Here is a 22,868-nt window from a genome sequence, read left to right on the forward strand (position 1 = left end):
AACTGAATAGTTTCTCAAAAGAAAAAAATATAAAAGGCCAATAAATTTATGGAAAACTGTTCAACATGATCAGCAATCAGGAAAATACATATCAAAACTACACATTGAGATTCCATCTAACTCCAGTTAGAATGGCAATCATTGGCCCTGTTTCAAAAAATAAGCCAGGCGTGGTGGTGCACACTTGTAATCCCAGCATTTGGGAGGCTGAGACCAGAGGATCGCGGTTCGCGGACAGCCTCAGCTCCACAACTCAGTGAGACCCGGTTTCAAAATAAAGAATAAAATATTGGGCAGAGGGTGTAGCTTGGAGGTCAAATTCCTCTGGGTTCCATCCCCAGACCCGCAAAAAAAAAAAAATAATAAAAAAAAATAGTCAGGGGTAGAGCTCTGAGGTCGAATGACCTAGGTTTCCATCCCCATACTCGCAAAAAAAAAAAAAAAAAAAAGAAAAGAATATAAACAAGAACAAATGCTGGGGAGGAATATGGGAAAATAGGAACTATTATACACTGTTGGTGGGATTGCAAATTAGTACAACCACTGACAAGATCGGCATGGAGGTTACCCAAAAGACTAGGAATGAAACTACCATTTGACCTAGTAATACCTTTGGCTCAATCTTTCCAAAAGAATAAGCCAGAATACTATAGTAATACGTGCATATCCATGTCTACAGCAGCACATTCACAGCAGCCAAATTATGACACCAGTCTAGGTGTCCATCAACAAATGAGTGGATAATGAAAATGTGGTATATAGATATATACACATACTGGAATTTTACTCTTCCATAAAAATCAACAAAATTATGTCATTTGCAGGAAAATGAATAGAACTAGAGAATATTATGTTGACATCTGTCAGTTACAGGAAATTGAAGGATGAAATGTATTTTTATATGTGGAAGCTAGAGAGAAAACAGAAAATAAAAGCGATTTTAGAAATTGAAGAGAATGACCAGTAGAACAGTGGAAGGGGATAGGAAGAAGGAGGTAGAGAAGAGAAAGTAAAAACCCATGAAAGAAAACATTTAAATTACATTGTGTTCATATATAAAGGTAGTACTATCACTCTAGCTATTAAGTTCAGGGAGGGGTAAGTAGTAGGTGGGACCTATAGGGAATCAATCATATCAAGACCTGTGTGCATGTCTTGTATCATTTATCTTAAATCATATCAGGACTTGTGTGCATGTCTATATGACTCAGAGACTCACTAAGATGTTTAATTATAATGCACCAATAAAAGTATGAAAGTCACTCAAATATAAATTTTAAGCCCAAATCTTATTATTTATTAATTCAAAAATTATTACTGAGCTGGGCATGGTGGCATGCTCTTGTAATCCCCACACTTGGGAGGCAGAGAAAGGAGGATCACACAGGTTCGAAGCCAGCCTCACTGGCTTAAAGACCCTGTTTCAAAATAAAAATATAAAAAAGGCCTGGGAGTGTAGTCCAGAGGTAGAAGGGTTTCCAGGAACCCCAGTACCACCAAAAAAAAAAAAAAAAGTATTACTGAAATGTTAATGTAAAACAACTTTTTCTGATTATAAAAATAATGTCCCCTTTTAAAGAAAATTTAGGGAAAAAAATAAAAATTTTAAATTACATATAATTCAAACATTTCTAAAAATAACCACCAAAACAAACCAAATTGTCTCTCTGTCCTATAAAAAGGAACAAATAAAAATTACTTTTATATAGCTGAAATCTCAATATATAAGTAGCTCTTATATCTTGTCTTTTCATTTAGAATTATAATGCATATATTTTCTTATAAAATTAAAAATCACTGGCTGCCTCATCTACTTAGTGAGGCCCTTTGCAACTCAGTGAGACCCAGTTTCAAAACGAAAAAAAAAAAAAAAAAAAAAAAAATAGGGCTGGGGGTATACCTCAGAGGTAGAATGCCCCTGGATTCCAATCCCAGTACTGTAAAAAAGAAAAAAAAAGAAAAAAGAAAAAAAAAACCTTGATATTCCATGATAAAGAATTTATCAGGCATCATTTACCATTCCTCTATTGTTGGATATCTGGGCTCCATTTTTAATTACAAAAATTCTTCATTAAAAACTAATAGCTTGCCGGGCGTGGTGGCGCACGCTTGTAATCCCCGCCCTTGGGAGGCAGAGACAGGAGGATCGCGCAGGTTCAAAGCCAGCCGCGCGCTGGCTTAAGAGACCCTGTTTCCAAATAAAAATGTAAAAATAGGTCTGGGAGTGTAGCCCGGAGGTAGAAGTGCTTCCAGGAACCCCAGTACCACCAAAAAAAACAAAAACAAAAAAACTAATAACTTAGCCGGGCATGGTGGCCCACGCTTATAATCCCAGCATTCAGGAGACTGAGACTGGAGGATTGAGGTTCTTGGACAGCCTCAGCTACTTAGTGAGGCTCTCTGCAACTTAGTGAGACCCTGTTTCAAATAAAGAATAAAAATTAGGGCAGGGGATGTAGCTCAGAGGTCAAATGCCTCTGGGTTCCATCCCCAGACCAGCAAAAAAAAAAAAAAAAAAAAAAATATTTGAAGGTTAAGTGGAATCTTTAAAGATGTTCTATGTTAAACCATTGAGGAGCATGCTTGTAATCCCAGCACTTGGGAGGCTGAAACTGGAGGATCACACAAGTTCGAAGCCAGCCTCAGTTACTTAGTGAGGCTCTCAGCAACTTAGTGAGACCCTGTTTTCAAATAAAGTATAAAAAATAGGTCTGGGAGTATAGCCTGGAGGTAGAAAAGCCCCTGGGTTCCACCCTAGTACCACACACATGCACGCACACACACCCACACACTCACACACACACACTCACACACGATGTTCTATGTATTAGTTTTAAGTGGTCCAAATGTGACACTAAGAAATCACAACCATGACAAATCAGTTTCCATACAGTACACTCATCAAATAGTTCTACTTAGTATGACAGACACACACTTCAAATTGCTCCAAGGTCAACAGGAAAAGCCATGTCCTAAAGAACTATCAAAGTTCCCGAGATTACTTAACATGATAGTACTCAGGAGCTGCCAGAAATGCATAGGACATGTAACACAATACTGACACTTGTTAACTCACAGAACATAAACAGTCAGTATACAAATTTCTAATGACTATACTTTTATTAAAACATAGCTGTAACAATTTACAATGGATGGAAGACCTATGAATTAGACCAGAAATTTTGCAACTGTTAGAAGAAAAGCATAGGATCAACACTTCAACATATAGGAACAAGCAATGACTTCAACAGAACTTCTAAAGCTAGAAAATAATACCAAGAATTAAGAAATGGGAAGGCATCAAATTGAAAAGCTTCTTCACAGCAAAGGAAAAAAGAGCACGAAGAAAGATCCTATAGAATAATAGGAGAAAATCTTTATCAGCCACTCTGCTGTCAAAGGATTAATGTCCAGAATATATAAAGAACTCAAAACCTCCAAATAACCTAATCAATAAACTGGCAAATGCTGGGCATGGTGGCACATACTTATAATTCCAGCATTTGGGAGGCTGAGACAGGAGGATCGCAGTTCATGGACAGCCTCAGCTACTTAGGCCATTTGCAACTCAGTGAGACCCTGTTTCAAAAAATGAAGAATAAAAAATCGGGCTGGGGGTATAGCTCAGAGGTAGCATGCCCCTGGGTTCCGTCTCCAGTACAGCAAAAACCACTACCACCACCACCAACAACAACAAAATAATAATAATAATAATCAACTGGCAAATGAACTAAACAAAAATGCCCTCCAAAAAAGAAATATACATTTGTGTGTGTGTGTGTGTGTGTATGTGTGTGTGTGTGTGTGTGTATGCGTGTGTGGTGAATCCAGGGGCATTCTACCTCCAAGTTACAATCCCAGCCCTATTTTTTATTGTTTATTTTGAAACGGTCTGATTTGCGAAAGGCCTCACTAAGTAGCTGAGGTTGTCCACAAACAGCAATCCTCCTGTCTCAACCTCCCAAATGCTGGGGTTACAAACATGCGCCACCATGCCTGGCTACCAAAAAAAAGAAATATAAATGGCCAATAAATACATGAAAAAAATGTTCAATATCTTTAGCAATCAGGAAAATACAAATCAAAACTACAGAGATTCCATCTCACTCCAGTTAGAATGGCAGTCATAAAGAATACAAATAACAAACACTGGTAAGGATGTGAGGGAAAGAAACTCATACACTGTTGATAAGCTTATCAATTAAGAGGGAAAGATATCATTAAAAATAGAAGGGAAACCAGTAGCCGGGCGTGGTGGCGCACGCTTGTAATCCCCGCACTTGGGAGGCAGAGACAGGAGGATCGCGCAGGTTCGAAGCCAGCCACGCGCGCTGGTTTAGGAGACCCTGTTTCCAAATAAAAAATGTAAAAATAGGTCTGGGAGTGTAGCCCGGAGGTAGAAGGGCTTCCAGGAACCCCAGTACCACAAAAAAAAAAAAAAAAAAAAAAGAAGGGAAACCAGTAGAAGAGTGGGAAGGGATTAGCAGGAGAGAGAAAGTAAAGGAAAGGAGAGGTACTAGGAATGAAAAATGACCAAATTATGTTATGTACATGTACAAATATATAACAACAAATCCAACTATTATGCATAACTATAACACACAAATCTAAAAATTAATAAAAGTAAAACAGTTATGACACATTAGTGATTTTATAGTTTGAATCTGAAAGGCTCGTCGTGCGTAGGAGGCCTCAACCCTAATGTAACAATCAATGTTCAGAGGTGAGGGTTTGGGGAAATGACTGGATCTTGAGGGTTCTTACCTCATCAATGGATAATGGACTGATGGATTTGTAACTGAATGGTCTGTTGGGAGGTGGTAGAAATTATAGATGATAAGACCTAGTTGAAGGAGTGGTCCTTGGGGGCAGGCCCTTGGAGACTGTAAATTGTCTCTAGCCTCTTCTTTCTCCCTTTCTACTTCTTGGATGCCATGAGGTAGAGGTGAACAGCTTTGATCTGCCACACTCTCCCTGTTCTGATGTTTTGCCTTGCTACAAGTCCACAGCAATACAGTAAAGTCAACCAATATGTAAGAGTCTATGAAATCTTCACTTCTAAAAAATGTGTTGCATGAGACCTTTTATTTATACTAAATGTCTTAAAAATAAGTAGTTGGCTCAACAGATAAAATGGTTAAATGTAATAAATGCTACTTGATCGGACCCCACACAAGAAAAATGAAACAAAAAACCTGCAATAAAGGACACGCAGGATCATTTGAAAATGAACAGTATGTTAAAAAATAACCTTATATCAATACTAAATTTCTAACAAAATTAATGGTTTAGGATGAGTTGTTAGTGTTTTATAATATGAATATCATCTAGACAGATTAAAAAAATCATAAAATCACAGAAAAAATTACTGTATAATATTTAGTGTCAAGTAGTCAGTGTGTGTGTGTGCATGCACACGCATTCGGGATTAAACCCAGGGACATTCTGCCTCTGAGCTACACCCACAGCCCTATTTTTATTGTGTTTTGAAAAATGGTCTCATTAAGTTACAGAGGGCCTTAGTAAGCTGCTGAGGCTGGCCACAAACCTGCAATCCTCCTATCTCAGTCTCCCAAGTACTGGGATTACAGGCATGCACCATCACACCCACCTTCTTTTTAATATAAAACAAAGGAATCAAAATTATAAAAATTGTCAAAATATTCTACAGTACTTCAAATCTTATTTGAAACCAAACCTCTTTAGAAAAATTATAAAAACACAGAAACTATATTTTATTCTAGGTTCATTCTACATATATATAAATGCCAATTTTAAAGATATTCTGGACAAACTGATATGTAAGCTTACCTTAACTCTCTGTAGGAAAATTGTAAACTTAGAGAAAATATCCTTTAATAGATCAAACCATTGGGGAAAATTCAACATTCTCATCTGATCTGCAAGCCTGAAAAAAATAATTTAAACAAAAGTAATGATTATCTCTGGATCAATATGAAAATATTTACAAAGAGAAAGAAATTATCCTGAATATTATCTAGTAACAAGAATAAGATTGTTTTATCTAGTGTTCTAACTGATATAGAATTTCTGGTCAATAGTCTAATTAAGATCATGACATATAAACCTTATCCTATATTAATTTCATATGAACATGCTTTGTAGCCTTTGAAGGAATAAACCACAGAGAAATAGTCCAATTTAGATTAAAGGTAAGGATATCTTTTGGAATTAAAATTAAAATTTAATATCTCTCTCAACAAAGTTAATAACCTGGTTTTCTAACTGCAAACTGAAGTACTTTGCTGCATATAAGAAGTAATATGACATGATGGTTAAAAGCATGGGCTCTGGGGCCATACTGCTTCAGTTCAAGATTCTAGTAGCTTACTAGAATTATTAGCTATGTGACTCTATCAAGTGACTATGTCCCTCATGCTCCAATTTTCTCATCTTAACATGAGGAAAGTAATACAATCTACCTTATATAGTTGTTGTAAATATTGAGTTAGTTAAAAAAAATGCACTTACAGTAATGTGGGATATGTCTAAACATGCTATGCAAATATAGGCCAATATTGTTTTGGTAACTGATATCAATAACTTCAAATATAAAACAGATTAATATAATTAGAATCCCACAAAGATATTTTATAGTACTAAAATGAGCTGTGGGCTATTACTCTAAAATACTTCCATACTGAATAGACAGAAGTTCTTTACTTAAGTGGAGAAAATTCTCTATGAAATCTACTAACTCTCCATATCTGTAGGGTTTCCAACAGAGTGCCAATGACATGTTTTCTAAGTATTAATAGTTCCTCCTGTACTTTAGTTGCTCCAACTAATTCTGAAACTGAGTTGTCACTGGTAATAGTATGGAAACTAACTTCCCACAATCTCCATTTTGTGCTATTGGCCTAGAGAAACCCATATAACTATTCATATCTTAAGCTAGTCAATAAAGTTTAGATATCAACATGAATGAGAAATTTAGTCAACTTATTATTAGTTTTCTCAAGAGAAAAGAATAGGCATTTCAAGGGTGAAAACAAAAATTATAGAAAAAGGCAATTTAAAATCAACTTCTTGAACTCCTCAAAGCTAAATAAATTTAATAATTGCTTTCCTTACTGTAGTAAGTTATTTTCAATTCCCCACTTTGTATCTGCCTTCTATCCAACTCCTACCCTCCTCTCTGCCCTCTGAGGTCAATCTGCTAGGTCTAGCCAATGAGGAACCCTTACAAAGACTGGAAAATGAGAAGGTACAGTGGTCACCCCTTGTCTGCGGTTTCACATTCTGCAGTTTTAGTTATCTGCAGTAATCGTAGTCCAAAAATACTAAATAAAAAATTCCAGAAATAATTCTTAAGTTTTAAGCTGTAAGCCATTCTGAGTAATGTGATGTCTTACACCAATCTACTCCTTCCCATGCAGGACATAAATAATCCATTATCCAGTATATCCATGCTGTGTATGCTCTCTGTCACATTAGTCATTTAGTAGCTGTCTCAGTTAGCAGGTCAACTGTATCAGTTCACAGAGCCTGTGTTCAAGTCACCTTGACTTAATAATTGCTCCAAAGCACAAGAGTAGTGATGCACAGAGGGCACCACGGTATAAAACACGGATGGGCAGAGTAACTGGTACTGTGTGGTAACTCTTCAGGGCACACAGAAAAAACACAGTACGTGCAGGGGTCAGTATGTTATGTAGTTTCGGGCATCCACTGGGGGCCTTGGAATGTATCCCCCATAGATAAAGGCAGACTACTTATTTCTCCAGTTTCTTCCCTGAAGGGTTACCTCAAGATTACCATTTCACTCAACTCAAGGACAGAGCTTTTTTCAACTACTGTGTTTCTCTTGAATTCTGTTGACTGCTCATTTCCCTTGCATCTTAAAGGCACTGCACCATCATTTGTTATTTCTTATATGCTGTCCCACAATCAGACAATTCCTTAAGTCCTCTTTAAATTATTCTAATTTGCATGTGTCACCTTTTCCCTAACTGCTAATCACCAATCTATATATTATACTTACTTCACAATGACATCTGTGTCTATTTCTTCTATTTGTGAAACTTTATTAATCACGCACTGTAAATTTTAAGGAAAAAAAACTTGATTAATTATCTTTAAAATCCTAAGTACTCTATGTTCCATTTCTATGCTAAAATATAACTAATTACAATAATCATTTAATAGTCTTTTCTTATATATTTTATACACATCTCAAGGTGTTTGAAAAGTTGTATTACCCTTGCCCTATTAAATAATTATTTCAGAATATGCTTGAACTACTATTTAAAACTGTTCAAAATCATTCGCCAGAAAAAACAGAACGCAATACTTAGAAACAAGATATAAGCCCCATATTAAAATTCCAAAAGAAATGCATTTTGGAAGTATACATTTCTTTGAAACACATACAACAGTTTTAAAGATTAAAAAAAAACAATAAAGGCGCAAACGTCTGTAGAAGTCTAAAGAATTAAAACACAGCAGTTAAAATTTGTGTTTAAAAATATACACCAGATAGCCGGGCGTGTTGGAGCACACTTGTAATCCCAGCATTTGGGAGGCTGAGACCGGGGGATCGGGGTTTGCGGACAGCCTCAGCTACTTAGTGAGGCCCTTTGCAACTCAGTGAGACCCTGTTTCAAAATAAAGAATAAAAAAATGGGCAGGGGGTGTAGCTTGAAGGTCAAATGCCTCTGGGTTCCATCCACAGACCCACAAAAAAAAAAAAAAAAAAATATATATATATATATATACACATATACATACACCAGATGTGGTGGTACACACTTATACTTGGGAGGCTGAAACAGGAGGATTGCTAGTTTGCGGGTAGCCTTAGCTACTTAGGCCCTCTACAATGTAGTGAGAGACTCTGTTTCAAAATAAAGAATAAAAAATATGGCGGGGGGGGGAGGGGTAGATCACAGATAGAATGCCCCTGGGTTCAATTCCCAATATTTCAAAAAAGTGTGTGTGTGTGTGTGTGTGTGTGTGTATGTATGTGTGTGTGTGTGTATGTTAAACATATATACATATGTTTAAAAGTATGCTTACAGTGCAGTACTTTTTAACATCTGCTGTAAAACCAGAAATCAGCTCATAAAACTGAACACTGACAGTACCTAGAGCCCCTCTTTAGTTCCCTGTGCAGTTACTACTAGTTTTTCTGGCCTCAAAATATGCCTGTAACATTTATTTATGTAGTTCTGAGTAATTTATTGTCGTTGCTATATAGTATTCCATTGTATAAGTATTACGTTGTATAAGTAATGGGGTTTATCCTTTCTATTGAGGATGGGATTTGGGTTGCTTCTCATTTTTTATTACAAATAATACTACCATGAATATTCTTCACTGTTTTGGTGTACTTGTGTAAATATTTCTAGAAACAGAAATGCTGGGTAAAATCATGTGTACATGTTTAATAGATTCTGTTGACAATTTTCCAGAGTCCTTATATAAAAAGTATAGTGTTTTAGTCAGTGTTTGAGAGAAATAAGATAATTATAATATTTTTATTTTATATAAACACTAAAAACTCATATATGTACATTCAACTTGATGTTGATTAAACCCTGATAATAAGTTCAAGATATTATCCTTTCCATACATAGAAACAGAACTTCAGGAGATAAGATTTATCTAAGTAAAAAATCAAAATAAAGAGAAAACTAAAAAACACATGGATTTTAGTTTATCATCATAATTTCTTAGAGATCAAAGTAAAGAGGAAATGAACTTTACTGCTGATGTGAGTATAAACTGGTAAAATATTTTTAAATAGCAAACAACTTAAAAGTACTTTTCAAGCAAGGTGTGGTGGTACACCCTTGTAATCCCAGCATTTGGGAGGCTGAGAAAGGAGGATTGAGGTTCACAGACAGCCTCAGCTACTTAGGGAGGCCCTTTGCAACTCAGTGAGACCCTGTTTCAAAAAATAAAGAATTTTTAAAAATAGGGCTGGTGATATAGCTTGAAGGTAGAATGTCCCTGGGTTCCATTCACAGTACCGCAAAAAAAAAAAAAAAGGTACTTTTCACTCTCTAACTAGTATTTCTATTTTTGGGAATTAGTCTAATAGTCTTTATTTTTTTATTGGTGCATTGTAGTCATAACAGTCTTAAGTATGAAAAATAAACTAACAAAGTAACTTTATATCAAAGATGCCTATCATCTTTACATTATCAAACTGAAAAAAACCTAAATATTCAACATAGAATAATGACTAACTTAACCAACCCAATGTTGATGGAATTCTTATAAGCATAAAAAGTGCCTTTCCAAAGGTTTTCATAATAATATGGAAAAATACTATGCAAATTCTAACTAAAATGTGTGTTCAAAAATCATATTTATATTATGAATGCAAAAACTATGAAAACCCCAGTAACAATCTATACATAGAAATAGTCTTGAAATGGTAAATTTGGTAGGATTGTTTTCTTCTATTCTTTCCTAATTTCAATTTTTAAATAAATGAGCAAGTATTACTATTACACTGCATACTGCATAATTACTATTAGATAACATAAAAACAAACTTTACAAAAGAATCTATACCATATATCAAATAAAAATGTACAATTACCTGTTTAATGATATTCTTTGCTGTAATAATCATTTCCTCACCATAGATTTCTAAAAAATTAAGTTTTCTTTGTTTTAAAAGTCCAAATACAAGGGATACCAGTCTTTCCTGTTAAAATAAAAGGATACAAAATTTTGTATTTTAAATTTGAAACAATCTCACTCAGAGATAATATTTAGCATTAAGAGTTTTACTTGATCCTCAGATCTATCCTGCATGTGGTATTTCTGGTAACATGAAAAAGCTCCCTTAGGGCAACTTTATCAGACTGCTGGCATCGGTGTTCTAAAACAGATAAATCCTATTCCAATACATTGGATCAAAGGAAGATGGTTTGGGGGCAAAAGAATATAAGGGGTTTTTTTTTGTACTAATTTCCACAAAGAGCTAAAAAATATTCTTCTCAAGCCAGATGACCTATGAATAGTCCATGAGCCCTACGCTTTTTAAATTCAGGGTCTTGAACACTGTAGGACTACCTGGACTCTCAGGGATAAGTCAATTGCTAACATACATCTCTTTAACTACTTAGGCTGTTATCAGTCAAGGCCTTTTAATTTTTTTAACTAGTGCTTGATAATGATTAGCATTAAGAAGTTAGCAGGTAAGTGAAACCTGGATATGATGTATTTATATATGCACATATATGAAATATGTTCACATTAAGCATACAATGAATTTAAACGACTAACAAACTACCACGTAATGGGTCACTCTTTACAAAAGATAAAATTTCATTGAATATGTATACACAGAATCTAAGTTAATTCATCCTATATCGATATTGTGAATTTGATTTATAAGCCATAAAAACCTTTTAACCCTATTTCCACATAAGCTATAAAATGATTTCATTCTGTCAAAGGATACTGAATACTAACATCAAATGACTAGTGAAGAAATCATAAATCTGACAGACCTTGATACGTAAGGTAAATTTTGTTCACTATAACCTGAGAAGTGTATAACGCTATTTGGAATTAACAATAAGCAACAACATCAATTTCATTCTACAGTTCAAAACACATACCTCTTCTAAAACCTGACAGTCATCTTCCAGTGGTCTATTTAAGTCACTGTGAGAGTAAGTAGAAAATTCAGCAATCATCATTTTATCTATCAGTTTTTCTAATTCGCAAAGCTGTGATCCCAAATGCCTACAAAAGGAAGAGAAAAAATTTTACATATATTCATTTAAAAATCATATTCTCTCTACTTACAAAGGAACTAGCAGGCACTGTTTTTCTGGCTGATAGTACCTGTGCAAATATATGAAGTTTTAACAAAGTGGAAAACTTTTAATAAGCAAAAATAACTTCAAGAATTTCACTTCATGCCGGGTGTGGTGGCGCATACTTGTAATCCCCGCGCTTGGGAGGCGGAGAAAGGAGGATCGCGCAGGTTCGAAGCCAGCCGTGCTGGCTTAAGAGACCCTGTTTCCACATAAAAAAGTATAGAAATAGGTCTGTAGCCCATGGGAGTGTAGCCAGAGGTAGAAGGACTTCCAGGAACCCCAGTACCACAAAAAAAAAAAAAAAAAAAAAAGAATTTCACTTCACTTCATCTCCAAAATTCTACTTTTGTCTAATTTTATCTTTAATATCTTAACAGTTAAATGTGGTCTAGACAATGTGATTACTTGGTAAATTTTATGACTGCTTTTCATTAACAAAATATTCAGATTTTCTAACTCCTTCATTAACCATTTATTGAGTAACAATGGTGGCAGCTCCTCATTCATTCATTCAACAAATCTGAGTGCCTACTATGTGTCAGGCCCTGTTCTAGGTGCACATAAATAATCAGAAGGACCACAGGTACACACTCAATTCAACCTATGTCATGATCAATTTGAGTTTATACAATATACCAGCTCAAATCATTAAACTGCAAGTCATTAGAACATATAATTGGAAGTATAGGAAAAGAAGTTCCTTCATAAACAACAGGATTTTTGTCACACAATCTATCAGCTTCATAAAAATAATGAGATGGGGGGAAAAAACCCTACCTGGTCCAAATATTTGAAAATTTAAGTGAAATAGGCCAATCGAAAATCTCAGAGGAAAGTCCCTCAGAGGAAAAAAAAAAAAAAAAAAGTAGGATAATTTTTATGAATCAGTTGAAAATTTTTAACTTTTTACATACTCTCATGAGATTTTAATATACAGATATATTGCATATCTGTTTGTGTCCTGTGGCTTTTTAGAGAATCACAAACTATTGTAATATCCAAGATTCTTTTTTTACCCTTCAAGAACAAATATTTTTCCTCTTTGGAAACTATTTCCTGTTGAGAATATATGCCATAGATCATGGCACAAAATCCAGGGCATATTGTAAAACAAAAATAACAAGGTGAAAAATAACAAGGTGAAATAACAAGTGTACAGTGCCCTAAAACTTATTAAGATGAGTGATGGATGGGTAGATGGACAAAAATAAACTAAAACATTTTTAAAATAGTGACGGTAGAGGATGAGAGAGGAAGGGGACCAGAATAGATGCTAAATTTCTCTAGATATCCTTTGTTTTTTTGTATATTTTATTTTTGAACCATATGTTTAACATAGTTATAAAACATTACATTTAAAAAATCAAGCCGGGCATGGTGGCGCACACTTGTAATCCCAGCATTTGGGAGGCTGAGACAGGAGGATCATAGTTCGCAGACAGTCTCAGCTACTTAGTGAGGCCCTTTGCAACTCAGTGAGACCCTATTTCAAAATAAATAAAAAATAGGGCTGGGGATATAGCTCGAAGGTAGAATGCCCCTGGTTTCCATCCTCAGTACTGCAAAATAAATAAATAAAATAAAAATAGAAAATCAATCTTTAAAATAAATCAAAGGCTATACCTCAGCCCTATTTTATTTATTTATATTTTAAATAGGGTCTCACTGTTACTGAGGATCTCACTAGGTTGCTGAGGCTGGTTTTGAACCTGTGATCCTCCTGTCTCAGACTCCAAAGTACTGGGATTATAGGTGTACTTTGCTGCACCCAGCTATTTCAAGTAAATTTAAAACAGCAACTTAACTAATTCCATCTTTAAGCAAGTACCTTAGGAATAGAAGTGGGATAAATCTTATACTACACTATAATACCCCACTTTCTTCAGTTTTCTTTCCAGTTTCAGTTACCTGTGCTCAATGGTGATCTAAAAATACTAAATGGAAATTTCCAGAAATAATAATTTTATAGGTTTTTAATTGTGCACCAAACTAAGTAGTCTGGTGAAATCTCATCTGCCTACACCATCTATTAGGGGCTTGATTCATTCCTCTGTCTAGCCTATCCATACCTCATATACTAATCACCCATTAGGCACTTCATTGCTGGTCCTGGCTATCAAGTTGATTGCAGTATCATAGCACTTGTATTTAAGTAGCCCTTACATAAGTAACTTAGTGGTACATTACAAAGCCTACATCATTCCCCTTACTGTATATCATCATGTAAGCACTGTACCATCTCATATAATCTTAAGAATTAATATGTAACAAGATATTCTAAGACTATATTCATGTAACTTTAATTATAGTTTGTTGTTATAATTATTCTACTAGTGTTTTTAATCTTTTACTGTGCCTAATTTATACTTTAAACTTTAGTGTGTGTGTGTGTGTGTGTGTGTGTGTGTGTGTGTGTGTGTGTAGAAAAAAAACCACAATATATAGAGAAATATATAGAGAGTTGGACTATCTGTGGTTTCAGGTATCTACTGGTGGCATTAGAACATATGCCCCACAGATAAAGGGGAACAGATGACGACTGTAATTGTTAGTTCTGAGAACATTCTTTTTTTTTGCGGGTCTGAGGATGGAACTCAGGGGCATTCAACCTCCGAGCTACACCTCCTGCCCTATTTTTTATTATTTAATTTGAAGCAGGGTCTCACTAAGTTGTGAGGGGCCTCACTAAGTAGCTGAGGCTGTAGCTGAGGCTGTCCACAAACAGCAATCCTCCAGTCCCAGCCTCCTGAATGCTGGGATTACAAGCATGTGCCACCATGCCCAGCTTTCTGAGAACATTCTATGTATATTGTGTGATAAAACAAATCAGAGCCAGAGTGGTGGCATACACCTGTAATCCCAGTATTTGAGAGGCTAAGACAAGAGGACTGCAGGGTGAAGCCCAGCCTCAGGAACTCAGTGAGACTCTCAGCAACTTAGATCCTGTGTCACATTTTAAAATAAAATAAAAAGGGTTAGGGGTGGAGCTTAGAGATAAAATACCCCTGGCTTCCATCCCCAGTACCCACCCCCACAAAATATATTATGTTGATATCCTTAGGAACATTTTGAACATCTACTAAAAAAATAACAAAAGACTCAAATATATTCAAATGCGTATAAATCCACATATAATTAAATCCATGTACTTATAGTAATTCTAAAAAGAAAACTCAACATTCACCTTTTGAGGTAAACTAGATTTCCAATTCATTATTTTTAAAACTTAAAGAACAAGAATCTAGCATTTATCCTGCCTATCCTTGTAAAAGCTGCCTTTCAAAATAACCAAACACAGTTGATTGATGAATACATAGGAAATGAAGCACCAACCCCCACTCATCCAATAAAAAATTCAAAAATAAGATGTTAACTTTTGACTGCCTAAAAACTTTACTACTAAACTAACAACTTAGCTGCTATTGACCAGAATCTTACCAATAATATAAACTGCTGACTCACAATAATTTTGTACATATTATGTATGATGAGAGAACCATGCCAAGAAATTATGTTTTTAACTTCACAGGCAATTTACTGGAGAGACGGACTACTTACACGAGGATGGTTAGTGTTACATAAGCAGATATTTGCAGCATTTGAGCTCAATACAATAGCAAGAGGAGGTGCCTATAAAATCATTACAACAGAATATAAAATACAGCTAATTTTGTGCACTTATGATTAGTATGTGTGGGGGAAGGGTACTGGGGATTGAACCCAGGAACATTCAACTACTGAACTATACCCCTAGCACTTCTTAAAATTTTTTTGAGCTGGGCGTAGTGGCGCACGCTTCATTCCAACATTCAGGAGGCTGAAACCTGAGGATGGAGGTTCGCGGACAGCCTCACCTACTTAGTGAAGCCCTCTGCAACTTAGTGAGACCCCATTTCAAAGTAAACAATAAAAATAGGGCAGTGGGTGTGGCTCAGAGGTCAAATGCCCCTGGGTTCCATTCCCAGACCCACCAAAAAAAAAAAAAAAAAAAAAAATGTTTTTGAGACAAGGTCTCCTTAAGTTGCTCGGGCTGGCCTCAAACTCAAATTCCTCCTGTCTCAGCCTCTCAAGGACAGGGATTTTAGACACGCACCATCACAGCTGGCTTGTATTTATGATTTAAAACTGCACCTTTTTAACATTTGTTTACATTTCAATTGTCTATGAATAGTGCCACATACCATTCTGTATGCACATATTTTTATGATTTTAATTTTTATATAATTTTATAATGATATTATGGTAGCAAATGATAAAATAGATTATGTTATGCATTCACCATGTACTTAGCTTTTCTAAGTTGTTTCTAGATGTTTTGATACATCTAGGTTATAGAGTTTCTCAAACTGTTAAAAGTGTTAAGTCTACTCATACAATTCCAACCCATCTTATTCAAGAATATAAAAAAGTAAACTGTAATTATTGAGGGATAAAAATCACTCTATAGGACTATTCCAATTAATAAATGAAGTAAGTACAGAATTGGAATATCATGATTTGTATCCCAAAATAAATGATAAATCTAAGAAATAATAATCAAATGGCTGCTAATCATAAAAAAGAAAGAACCCCTTGAATGAAATACATACTTCTTGGGACTTCCGGGAAGATGGCGACAGAGAAAAGCGGCACTTATGAGTCCCGCAGACAATCAATCTCTATTACCACAAAACCAGAGCCTTTCAGAGCCAGAAAACACCATCAGCAAAAAAGTAAAAACTGTAAATACAAGGGACAGAGAAAAAGAGGGCTGGAAAAACAAGACACCAGAAAGAAACCAGCCTGCAGTGCCGCAGCCGCTGCAGCATTGAGCAGCCGGAGCCGCGGCGCGGGCTACATCTACCCTCGCAGCAGCAGCAGGCTCCAGAGAGGAGGGAGACTCAGAACAGAGTTCAAATCCAGAGAGGAGGTACACCGGCCTCACGGCCTAGGACACAGCAGCAGCGCCTTACTGCCGGTGGTAGCGGCGAGTTCACTGGACGACTCCAGCCCAACGCACTCAACCAGCCACCAGGTGCCAGAGAGGAGGGGTGGACAGCGAGCCGAGGTGAGCAGCTGCTGAACAGTCTGGCGACAGTCAGCAATTTTTTCGGCGAAAGGAGCGTCTAAAGCTCCCAAGAGCCAGGTTCAGCACACCCCGCGGGGACTCAGCGGAGCTCAAAACCAGAGAACTACGCCATCCTCATGGCCGAAGACGCGGCAGCAGCGCCTTACTGCTGGCAGCAGCGGCGAGTTCACCGACAGCTCAAGACCAAAGCACTCAACCAGCCACCAGGGTCCAGAGAGGAGGGGTGGACAGCGAGCCGAGGTGAGCAGTTGCTGAACAGCCGGGCAGCAGTCAGCAGTTTTTTCGGTGCAGAAAACATCTAAAGCTCTCAAGGGCTGGGCTCAGCACACCTGGCAGGGACTCAGAGCGGAGCTCAAAACCAGAGAAGGAATACGCCAGCCTCACGGCCGAGGGCATAGCAGTACTGCCATATTGCCAGCGGCAGCAGCTGCGAATTCACCAAGTCCACTACAGCTCCATCAGCGCACTCAACAACCGTGAGTCAAATTGCAGCCCTTAGGGGAGAAATCCCAGTACTGCACTCCCAGGGACTTGCGCATATATTCTCCCTGGGTCGGAGATTTTAGCAGTCCAATCCAGGGGGAAGTGACGTTGGCAGAGATATCACACCATAGTCACAACTCCTCGCAGGAGAACGCCCACCCTGGCACCTCTCACGGTCTAAGCAGCCTCGATTGACTCCCTGGGTCTGAGACTCTGCGATACAACCCAGTAAAGGAGTAGTGGTGACTGAGATACCACAGAACTTGAGATCCAGAGCACCTTAAGTGAACTAGTAGTGACCCAGGGAAGAACCCAGAGAAGGCACAAACTTCCAAAATCAAGGGAACGAGAAATAACAATGGAGCAGTGAATGCCCACAACCCCACAACATCAGAACCTGATAACGCAGAAATCCAGAGATCTCTAGAAGTTCAAATCAGGAAAATAACTTTAGAAATAATAGAGGACTATCGAAAAGAATTCAGAGAGAGTCAAAAAGAGATAAAGGATGCAATCATTGAAATAAAGGCCTCAATTCAAAGTATAAACAACAGATTAGACCACATGGAGAATAGAATCTCGCTTCTTGAAGATGATCACTCCAAAAATGAACACAGTTTCTAATTTAGAAAAAAAAATCTGACAGCAGGAATCTGACATTGAAGAAATATGGGCCCATTTTAACAGAGCTAACCTAAGAATAATTGGAATAGAGGAGGGAAAAGAAGGTGAAACCAAAGGGATCAATAATCTCTTCAAGGAAATAATAGTAGAAAATTTTCCAAACATAGAGCAAGAGGTCGATACACAGGTCCAGGAAACTTATAGAACTCCCTATAAAAAGCATTTGATAAAATTCAACATCCATTTATGATAAAAAACACTGCAGAGAATTGGAATAGAAGGAACATATCTCAACATCATAAAGACAATCTACAATAAGCCCACCACCAACATCATATTAAATGGGGAAAAACTTCAAGAATTCCCCCTAAAAACAGGAACGAGACAAGGATGTCCATTATCACCACTTCTCTTCAATATAGTACTAGAGACTCTAGCCAGAGCAATAAGGCAAGAAAAGGAAATCAGAGGAGTATACATAGAAAAAGAACTCAAACTTTCACTATTTGCAGATGACATAATACAATATTTAGAAAACCCAACAAACTCAACCAAAAGGCTTATAGAACTAATCAACAAATTCAGCAAAGTATCTGGATACAAAATCAATCTTAAAAAATCAGAAGCTTTCCTGTACACCAACCATAAATCCACTAAAAAAGAAATTCAGAAAACACTTCCACTCAGGATCTCCCACAAAAAAATAAAATACCTAGGAATAAACTTGACCAAGGAGGTAAAAGATCTCTACAAAGAAAATTATAAAACACTGAAAAAAGAAATCGAAGAAGATCTTAGAAGATAGAAGGACCTTCCATGTTCATGGATTGGCAGAATAAATATCATTAAAATGGCCATCCTCCCAAAAGTGATCTACAGATTTAACGCAATGCCCATTAAACTACCAAGATCATTCCTCACAAACATAGAAAAATAAGTCCTTAAATTTATCTGGAATAACAAAAAGCCCAGAATAGCCAAGGTAGTTCTCAGCAACAAAAACCACGCAGGAGGAATCACAATACCTGACTTTAAACTATACTACAAAGCCATTGTAATAAAAACAGCATGGTACTGGCAAAAGAACAGATATATAGACCAATGGAGCAGAATAGAAGACCCAGAAACAAGTCCACACACTTTCAGCCAATTGATTTTTGACAAAGGGACCAAAAACATACACTGGAAAAAAAGACAGCCTCTTCAACAAATGGTGTTGGCAAAACTGGTTAACCATATGCAGAAAATTGGAAATTAATCCCACTTTTTCACCCTGTACAAAAGTCAACTCATGATGGATCAAAGACTTGGAAATTAAACCAGAGATCTTGAAGCATAGGTCCAACACATAGGCACAGATAAACATTTCCTCAACAAGACCCCAAAGGCACAACAAATTAAAAGGAGAATCAATACATGGGATTGCATGAAACTGAAGAGCTTCTGTTCAGCAAAGGAAACTATCAAGAACCTCAATCGAGAGCCAACAGAATGGGAGAAGATTTTTGCCACCTACACCTCAGATAGAGGACTAATATCTAGAATACACAGAGAACTCAAGAAACTCAACACTAAGAAAACAAAGCATTCAATAACAAAATGGGCAAGTGAACTAAATAGACACTTCACAAAAGAATAAATTCAAATGGCCAATGAATGCATGAAAAAATGCTCAACATCACTGCAATCAGAGAGATGCAAATCAAAACTACCCTGAGATTTCACCTAACTCCAACTAGAATGGCAATCATTCAAAACACAAACAACAGATGCTCGCGAGGATGTGGAGAAGAGGGAACTCTAAGACATTGTTGGTGGGATTGCAAATTAGTGCAACCACTTTGGAAAACAGTATGGAGAATCCTCAGAAGAATGGGAACAAATATACCATTTGATCCCAGCAATACCACTTCTGGGTATCTACCCAAAAGATAGGAAGCAAAACTACCAAACTAATGCATGTGTATCTATGTTCATAGCTGCACAATTCACCATAGCCAAACTATGGAACCAGCCAAGATGTCCGTCAACAGATGAATGGATTACAAAATTGTGGGATATGTTCACAATGGAGTTTTACTTAGCCATTAAAAAAAAAACCTCAATTACATCATTTTCAGGGAAATGGATGCAACTGGAGGACATTATGCTAAGTGAGATTAGTCAGTCACAAAAAATAAGAAATCAGATGCTTTCCCGAATATTTGAGAGTTAGGGAGAAATGGGTCATAGGAGGAACTCTTGAAAAGGAAATCCTATAGAGGAGCAAACAAGACAACCTAAAGGAGGAGAAAGGAGGGGGGAAGAGGAAAATCTCTAAAACACAAAATGTACTTAAACATATCGAAGTCAATCACTAAGCCAAGCAAGGGAAGGAGGAACGGGAAGGGAATGGGGTGGGAATTGGGTAGGGGTTAAATCAGCGATGTGTACATGTTTGTACACACAAGTTTTTTACCCCAATATGATGACTGAATATAATGCACCAATAAAAATAAATAAATAAATAAAAAAGAAATACATACTTCTTAGGTGGTCTTGCCAGAAAGTAAAACTTAAATTTTACCAAGTTTTTAACTCTAACTTTCCAATTGTAGAAATACAGATTAAGAACATGCTAAATATAGGGGTGTGGTTGGTAATATCCAGACTGAGAAAAACTCTACAAGCCTTGTAATCCACTATCTTTAATAAATACTTTAAAAGTGAGAAAATGAGAATAGGGAACTATATGTGAAAAAATTCTTGAGACAGATCAACCAATCATACTACATAGTTATTATTTATTTAGATCCTGATTGCAATACACTGTAAAACAGATTTTAAGATAGAAAGGGAAATTTGAAATCTGAATAGGCATTTGGAAATATAAATGATATTATAGTTGTTTAAAATTTTTCTTATCTTTCAAAAATACATAATATAATATTTATGGGTGAAACAAAATTACGTTTGAGATTTGTTTCCAAATAATCCAGGAGTAGGGAGAGGGTGCAGATAAAACAAGTTAGTCTTGAGTCGGTAACTGATAGATGACATCCAGCTTTCTATAATTCTCTTCACAATTTCCCTTATCTTTGTGTATATTTGAGTTTTCAATAATAATAATAAGAGTTTTTTTAAAGAACGACCAAACCAGGTGTGATGGTTTATGAGTAATCCCAGCTAGTGGAGAGGCTGCAGTGGGTAGATCACTTGAATCCAGGAGATCAAGACCAGTCTGGACAACACAGCAAGACCCTATCTCAAAAAAATAAAGCCTGGAATGGTAGTACACACCTGTAATCCCAGTACTTGGGAGGTTTAGACAGAGGATGCAGGTTCAGAATCGCCTCAGCATCTTAACGATGCTCTAAGCAACTTAGACCTTGTTTACATATAAAAAATAAAATAGGGCTAGGGGTAGAGAGTTTGAATGTCCAATCTCTAGTATCAAAAAAATAAATTAAAAAATAAATTAAATTTAAAATAAAAAGTAAAAATTACATAAAAAACAAAAAAGGTAAAATATAAGCTTACATGTAGCTTCAACATTGCTTGTTTCTCAAGTAGTTTTTATGGAAATCACAGATTCCCTTTTATTGTAGCCTGGAAGCCAACATTCAAGTGTTACTCTGGGTATGTCTTCAACAAATTACCAGAAAGAATTATAGTGGGAAGTCCTTATGATTGTACCTACTGATATTTGAGCATCAAAAATAATTCTGTGTCATTTCAGCCTAACATCTAAGAGGTAACAAATCTACTATAATGACAACTAAAATATCATTCTTTGAAAGAGCACTTATATTCATATATCCAGCTAAATAAAACAATTATAGTACTTTCTACTTAGATATGCTTCAAGTTATACATTAATTCAGATTTTCCTCTTAGCTAAAGCTGTCTATACAATACAGTGACCTCTCTGCTGTTTTTATCATAATTGTCTATCAATAAACTGCAGTAATTAATTTTATCAAACAGCAGAATCTTGGATTTCTTGGCTTCATCCCAAAGCTTACAATGTAGATGCTTTCTTATTATATGTTTGAAATTGAAATTACAGAGTATTTCAGCATCAAAAAATGTTGAATATTTTTTGATATAACCAATAATAAAAATCCCAAGGTGGCCTCTGATAATAAATCCACAATAGCTGGAACTTTAATTGACTTTGAATGTTTCATGTTTCCTCTCAAAAGGAGGGGGGAGTGGTACAATGGGGTTTAGTGGGAAAGTGCTTACTAGCATCCTTGAGGCTTTGGGTTCAATCCTCAGTACAGGCAGGAAAAAAAGCTTACAACTAGAAAACAAGCTAGTTTTATTAAATTTTACTTTAAGAGCACTTACTATATAGCTCAATTGCCTAGTTTCAAACCTGTATAGCATTATAAAATTAGCACTGATGTTCATAGTGATATACTTGAAATACTAAAGATGCCCAAATATATTAAAAAGTATAGCTCTTAGTTCTAATGAGATATAAGTTGAGTTTCTACTCTACTGTTTATAAGTAGCAGCATGGCCTGGAGTAAGTTACTAAGACTTTCTAAACCCTAATTTCCTTATCTGTGATAATTGGGATAACTTTACCAATCTCACTGGTTTTGTGAGGGGACATCAAATAAAACATGTAATATATATATATATATATATATATATATATATATATATATATATATATTAGCATAGCATTTGGTTCAAAGAACTATTTAATAAATGCCTAAATTGTAATGGTAATGGCAGTAGAGTAACAGTGGTAGTAAGTAATAAGAAAAGAAAAATAACAGTACCAAAAACTAAAGAGTTTCTACATCGACCTTTACAATATGAAAAGGAAGTAACAATGATACAGCCATCAATTTCAAGGTAATAGAAGCTTTTCTATACCAAAACCTGCAAGTT

General features: G+C 36.1%; 1 protein-coding gene across 2 annotated transcripts in view; it reads right to left on the bottom strand.

Annotated features, from left to right (window-relative positions):
• The window catches only part of VPS54 (VPS54 subunit of GARP complex), a gene marked incomplete at both ends in the record, with an annotated part of 96,428 nt that overhangs the window by 44,630 nt on the left and 28,930 nt on the right, over positions 1-22,868 (bottom strand). For both annotated transcript variants that reach the window (XM_080711000.1, XM_080710999.1), the window contains 4 exons: positions 5,812-5,908; positions 8,006-8,061; positions 10,573-10,680; positions 11,603-11,729. In XM_080711000.1, coding sequence (XP_080567126.1) covers positions 5,812-5,908; positions 8,006-8,061; positions 10,573-10,680; positions 11,603-11,729 — 388 coding nt within the window. The remainder of the gene's footprint in view (positions 1-5,811; positions 5,909-8,005; positions 8,062-10,572; positions 10,681-11,602; positions 11,730-22,868) is intronic.

This window comes from Muscardinus avellanarius (assembly GCF_963383645.1).
Source record: "Muscardinus avellanarius genome assembly, chromosome: 15".
Classification (NCBI taxonomy): Eukaryota; Metazoa; Chordata; class Mammalia; order Rodentia; family Gliridae; genus Muscardinus; species Muscardinus avellanarius.